Raw genomic sequence first — 6,418 nt, forward strand, 5'->3', positions numbered from 1 at the left:
AACAACTTAATTTCCTCCCTAAACAATTTGAATTTTACAAACATTAGATATTTTATTTGAATTTTAAATTTCAAAACAGAGTTTATAGACAAGCAAGATAAAAAATAATATGATTTGGACCTCAGAATGCACCCTCAATATTTATAGATTTACTCTGCAATTACATTAGGTAAATTTTTTTTAATAAAATACTCTCCAATTACAACAGAAATAGATGGAAATGAAGTATCTCCACCTTGCTCGTCTAAATCAAGATATTAAGCTAGTCATCCAACCCCTATAAAATTATATCATAATTTACTCGACTTAGCATAGGAATCCAAGAAGTTTTGGCACAATCAGGGGTTTTGATTATCACAAATCGTGGTTATGTTAAAACACCATTGGTAGGGACAACAGACGGGGATACGGTAACCGAATTTCCACTTGGAGCAGTGGAGGAACTCCTGGAATTAAGTATATTGTATACCAGAATATTTATGAAATACTTAAGTGTCCACATATTTTCGTAGACAGGACGGCAGAAGAATTCAATGAGGGCTATGAGTGATACGGATCCAGTAATAAGAAACAGCCCCCAAAAGCTATAAATGCTCAACCTGTTGGAATCTGCTGCTGCTCCAGGACTACCGCAGACGGTGTCATTGAAATACATCGCTTCAATTTTCTGCATTTCTTTGTCCTCTGACACGGATAAAAGGGCCCTCGAAATGTCTGACAGCAGAGGAGAACCTTTGGGAAACACCTGTAGCAAAAGCATAGCTAAGAATCGTTTCGCAGAAATGCATTAAAAGATTATTTATAAATAGAATTGAGAGGAACTCACAAATCCAAGACCGCCTGTTCTGTAGGTAGGCCCCACGATGATATATCCGCATTGCTTAGACAAGAAGAGCCGGATGTACGGGATCTCGTCGAAAACAGCAGCAACACCACCATTATTTGGACCCTTTGTCAGAGCCTCTGCATATTCTTGGGGAGTTGAATAAAATTTCAATTTCATTTTTGATATGCCGAAATGCTGTTGCAGATACTCACCCACAAAAGACCCTGTTTGATAGCCTACTGCAACTCCTTTGTTTCGGACAGACTCAACACTTGTAATCGTTGGCGTCATTTGTTGAACTGTGTGGATTGATGTGAGATTGGCTGTGTAGTTCGACATTAATATCAGAACTACAAAAAGCCAGATTATAATTACAATTCGACTCGAATTCCTCTTGATCTTCTCCCCTGCAAACATATTTCAGGAATGAAAGGGTATAAACTACCCGAAGAGAGTTTTCTGAGTAGACTCCATACGGTGAAATGGAAATGTTTAAATGCAAAAACATCTCAATTCTGTCATTTCATTACTTACTGTGAGAGAAAAAGAGGGTCGAGAATGAAAACCTGGAACAAAAGGCAAGCGAGGAAGGTTGAGATAGATATATAGGTAATTCTATGAGAAAAAGATGTAGGGATCCTACTTGCAGATAACATTAGTTTATACCATAGAATAGTGATCACTTGGGTATAGGCGTCTCCACTAAAGTCCGCATTTATTCTACGCTCAAGGAGCCATACCACAACTCCTGTAAAGATGAAAAATGCTACTGTTGCACACCACAAGTCGGCAGTAAATGGAAGGAGAAACGCCCACGGATTATTGCCTCTACCAGTAGTAATAGGCACCACCATTACCATGCCAGTTTCTGTAAAGGGATATGTGAAATCCACATAGTTGCTTCGATTCGCCAAAATTGTTATATCACCCACCAGGGCGTCGAACTTCTGCAAACGAAAAGCCCTACTTTAGCATTTGAGATAGTTTAGAAGATTCATGTAAATTAGAATTGCAGCATGAGAATGAGAAAGAGACATTGCGGTAAACTTGATAGACGAGATTGTCACTGGTGTCAGTTTCATAAGGAATGAGATCATATTGCAAGGCGTAATCAAGCCGCCTGAGAACCGCGTCAAATACATCCTTACAGAATCCCGTGACAATGCTCTGGTTACGGCTTTTATCATAGTTGACCGTAACGAATTCCCCGAAGCCATCCTTCACAGGCACCCCGATTCGAAGCCTTTTGGTGATTGTTGGTATCGCCCAACCTCGTGGAATCTGCGTTCCTCCTCCTGGCCAAATCACTGCCTTAAGACTTTCTAAAGTAGAGTAAGGAGGAAGCGGTAAAACCCTGGACAGAACTTGATTTTCCTCCGTCCAGTAACCAATGCAACGGTAACTTTTGCCTACCACGTTTACCATCTCATAGGTAGACCCTGATAGTTCTCCATTTTTAAGTCTAACATCTCCGCTCAGCCCAGTAAAGCTAATTTCAAGTATGTGTTGCAAAAGCCGCTGCCCCTGCTGAAACACCCTGATTCTTGTCAAGTCCGTTTCATTTCCAAGTGCTAGTGGAGGACTAGAAGGCTTCAAGAAGTTGAAGCGGGTAAGGGTATTATTGGATGTCAATTTAGCAACGGCCCTGGCCACCATCAGCAAGCTGTCATAAGCCAATAAACCGTATAGATTGAGCTCTGTCTGCGCGTAATCCTCATCCGGGTTTTCAGCTCTAAATTTTCGTTTCCAACGTTTAGTGAAATCCTTGAGCTTTCCTGAATTGGGAACATAAGTTTTCACTCCAACGATGCCTTCCATGGATGCCATGGTGGAATCATTGAGCAGAGTATCCAAAAGACTGGTAAAGCCGTCCGTTGCTATCCAGACATAACCCGAACCCATCATTCCTATCTCATGCGCCTCCGCAAACAATTTCAATCCAAGAGGGGCATTCATGTGAGCAACGAAGACTCTGGACTGCATATTATTCAATTTGTAGAGCTCGTCCCTGATGGCCTCCGTGGTCGCACTTGGGGAAATTGACGATCTGTATTCTATTTGGGACCCGACATCCCTCAGTGCATCGCTCAACGAGTTTAAAGAGCCCAAACCAAAATTGTCGTCGGGATAAACAAGCACGACTCTCCTCCAACCTTAATGACTTACGAGGGCTGCAATGGCCTTCATCTGCAACGCATCGCTCCGTGCCATGCGAGCAAAGTAAGGAAATCTGGAGTTGGAAAGCAGAGGACTCGTAGCAGAGAAGGACACAATCGGCACAGTGCCTGCATCTCCCACATCTGATACGAACTCTGACACTTGAGACGTTTGTGGGCCGATTATTGCTACTGCTTCGTCTTTCAGCAGGTCAACAGCTGCATACTTACAATCCATAACTCAGCTAGGTATCCAGAACCGAAAAGTAAATGAGAAATAAAAGTGGAGGATAAACGAAATTACCAGCGCTTGCAGCCCGGAGTGAATTTTCTTGCCCGTCGCGCATATGCAGGAGGAGGCGCACGCCATTCAGAAGCTTTGGATCATTATTCACGTCCTGCACGGCTAATTCAATAGCAGTTTTGGCCACCTTCCCCACCAAAGTATCAAAGTCCACAATAGCCCCTACATGAACATTGTGATCGGCTTCGATTGAAAAGCATAGATTTGAGAGCAAAATGATAGCAAACATTGTCCCTACCATCTGCGCATCGTGATCAATGACTGCCTTGCACTCCTTCAACCTCATCTTCTTGGCGATAGCTTTAAACCTCCAATTTGACAATCTCTTGCCAACCTGAACCTACAGCAATCTCCTCAAACTTGCTTTCAGAACTGAAGTGAGATGATCTGCAAGCACTGATACCAGAGACACGGCAATCGTTTCCAAACTCAAGAAGGTTTAATTTCTGGTGTTTTCAAAGCATTAAGAAACTTTTAACTGTATAATACCACCATCAAGGCGACTACGTAATGAAAAATTTGACAAAATGTGAATAACCTTCAACGTAAATTTTACGCGGGTATAGATCAAATATGTTTTGATCGGAAATCACGTTGTTATTGTAACGCGATGTTTCGTACTTGAATATGAAATTTACAGATGAAAACTCGGAGAATTCTACGAAATAGGGAGGGAATATTACTTTTAAATTTGTCCAATTCTGCGTTCGTCGCAATTTTCTCTGTCTATCTGAAATTTCTTTCTTGGAAAGGAAGAAAGATTCTTTAATAGTCTATAAATGTAAAAAAAAAATGATTCCTGTTTTCAAATGTGAAACTTGTTAGTCAAGGACAAACTTAGTCATAAAGTTTTATGACTTAGACAAAAAAATGACTATCATGTTTTCAAATGTAAAATTTGTTAGTCAAGGACAAACTTAGTCATAAAGTTTTATGACTTAGACATGACGATCCTAAATTAGGCGAGAAGAAAATCTCTTCCTTCAATTCAACCTTTCAATTTGACCTTCATAAAAAATTTAGATTTTTAATTTTTATTAATTATAGAATGATCTCAATTAATTGTTATTATTAATAGGATACAAAAACAACCCATTAATAAAAACTAGAAATAATTAATTTGACATGTTTATGATACATAAGTGCATTATTTAAATTTTATATTATTTAACACGCTCACTTCCACCTCTCAACTACCACTCATGTGAGTTTAACTGATCAATTAATTTTGTATATCTTCATCATGCAATAATATAAAATAGTAGTTTAATAATAGATTAGAAATGCTATTATTAATCATAAGCTATTCAAAGTGTCCTTACATAAAATTAATGTATTCTCGACAATAAGAATAAGAACAAATATAAAATAAAAATGCAATGATATTCTTATATAATAATAGTAATGTAGTCTTAATAGATGTTTTTCTTTGGTAAATAGTTTAAAAGAAATATAATAATATATTATTTTTAAATGGAATAAATAACAAATATAATATCTTCTATTTACTTTACATATATTCTTCTAAAGATAAGTATGTTAGTTAAATATTATATTAATGATTATGATTTTAAAAAATAAATATTTTATTTGTTATAATTATTATTGGATAAGAAGACTAGGTGATTCTTTTGCAAAGGTGTTAGTTTTGCAAAACTTTCAAATTAGTTATTATACAAAACTACTACTCTATGATTGTTGTGATGGATTGTCATATGGTGAGAAATGAGCCAAGGTCCTATATTGGTTTTCATAATGATGCTATCCATTGGCATATTTATACTTAGGAAGGGATTACCTCATTCTTGGAATGGTCTTTACATTTTGTAAGTGTCTAGAATAATTGTCAAGAAACTTGATGGGTTGAATTTATTTTGAAGAGGATAGGTCAGCCCATAGTAATGAGTCCCACTTTTCAACTAAATTAGGATAGTGAAGTTATCATTTTTCACTAGATCTTCACTTTTCGACACCTAGTAGCCAAACCATTAAGAGATTTAAGATGACGAAAACTAATAATTTGTTACATGTTGTTTGTATATTGTAAGTATATTATTTGTAAAAAAAATAGAAATAAATTATGTGCCTTTTTTATTTAAATTTTAACAATTTTTTTGAAGTAAACAACATTTTGAAAAATTGATGTTTATGTCAAAATGCAAAGCTTATTTTTATAAAAAAGATAAAATTATAATATTTTAAATATAGATTTCTCAAACCAATATCTCTAGTGCATGGATATATTTCATAAATTTTTGTTCCATACATTTTTTAATTAATTTTTTAGGGTGGAGAAATTATAATTTGGATAGAGGTGTTTGTCATATCACATAAAAAAAAAATCTAAGAATTTGAATTAAGTTATTATTCTTTTGTTGAAATGTGGACATCAATACCTAGGGAAGAAATATTTTTTAGCTTTATTTTCTCTAATTTTCTATTTTTCCACACGTGTGCAATAAAGACATGCATTAATTAATGCTATGAGATTTCCACAATCCATGTTGTAGTTTCTTATTTTTTTTTGGATTCGATAGTGTATGTATTTTTTATCATCAATGCTTCGAATCACACTCTGTGATTCATCATCAAGGTATAAAAGGAATTCCAAGGAGATGAAAAATCAATATTCATCTCCTTGCGATTTCTTTTACATCCTGATGATGAATCACAGAGTGTGATTCGAAATGTTGATGATAAAAAATAGATACACAATCAAATCCAGAAAAATCTAAGAAAATAAAGACATGCATATTTCATGAAAAATCAATATTCATAAGAAATGAAAAATAAATGTAATAATAAAATTGAATATATTTAAAATTTTAAGTTCTAGCAAACTTGTAGTAAGGGGTACATACTTCAAAATTATAGCTTCTAAATGAATTCATTTAGATCCTTAAAAAGATAAAGAAAAAGTGTTTTATTATTAGCATTTTGATAGGTGCAGAGGGGACTCCATTGTAGGTATTATTTAAGAATAGAGGGTTCTATCCAAGGGGGCTTCATCTAAACCTCTTCTATTAAAATATTTCTATTGGAACCTCTAAAGGCTTAAATTATTACATTCTCGAAAAAGGATGAGATTTTAGGGAAAGATTAGGATGTCCAAGAAGTGGGACACAATTTTGT

The 6,418-nt window shown here is 35.6% G+C and overlaps 1 protein-coding gene across 1 annotated transcript; it reads right to left on the reverse strand.

Moving 5' to 3' along the window:
- Positions 1-367: 367 nt before the first annotated feature.
- LOC131056554 (glutamate receptor 2.9-like) lies at positions 368-3,572 on the reverse strand. Its single transcript, XM_057990868.1, has 6 exons — positions 3,287-3,572; positions 2,993-3,201; positions 1,862-2,803; positions 1,470-1,773; positions 827-1,233; positions 368-745 (listed from the first exon to the last, which is right to left on the reverse strand). The coding sequence occupies exons 1-6, from the start codon at positions 3,570-3,572 to the stop codon at positions 368-370; spliced, it is 2,526 nt and encodes an 841-aa protein (XP_057846851.1).
- Between the last annotated feature and the right edge of the window lie 2,846 nt (positions 3,573-6,418).

Source organism: Cryptomeria japonica, chromosome 5, assembly GCF_030272615.1.
Source record: "Cryptomeria japonica chromosome 5, Sugi_1.0, whole genome shotgun sequence".
In the NCBI taxonomy this organism is placed as follows: Eukaryota; Viridiplantae; Streptophyta; class Pinopsida; order Cupressales; family Cupressaceae; genus Cryptomeria; species Cryptomeria japonica.

What these genes read in the sequence shown, in the direction of transcription:
- LOC131056554 (XM_057990868.1), bottom strand. Translation starts at nt 3,572, where the DNA reads ATGAGGTTGAAGGAGTGCAAGGCAGTCATTGATCACGATGCGCAGATG. An exon ending in TCTATCAAGTTTACCGCAAT is followed by an intron (nt 1,774 to 1,861) that starts GTCTCTTTCTCA and finishes TTTCGTTTGCAG; the next exon opens with AAGTTCGACGCCCTGGTGGG. An exon ending in TAAACTAATGTTATCTGCAA is followed by an intron (nt 1,234 to 1,469) that starts GTAGGATCCCTA and finishes ATATGTTTGCAG; the next exon opens with GGGAGAAGATCAAGAGGAAT.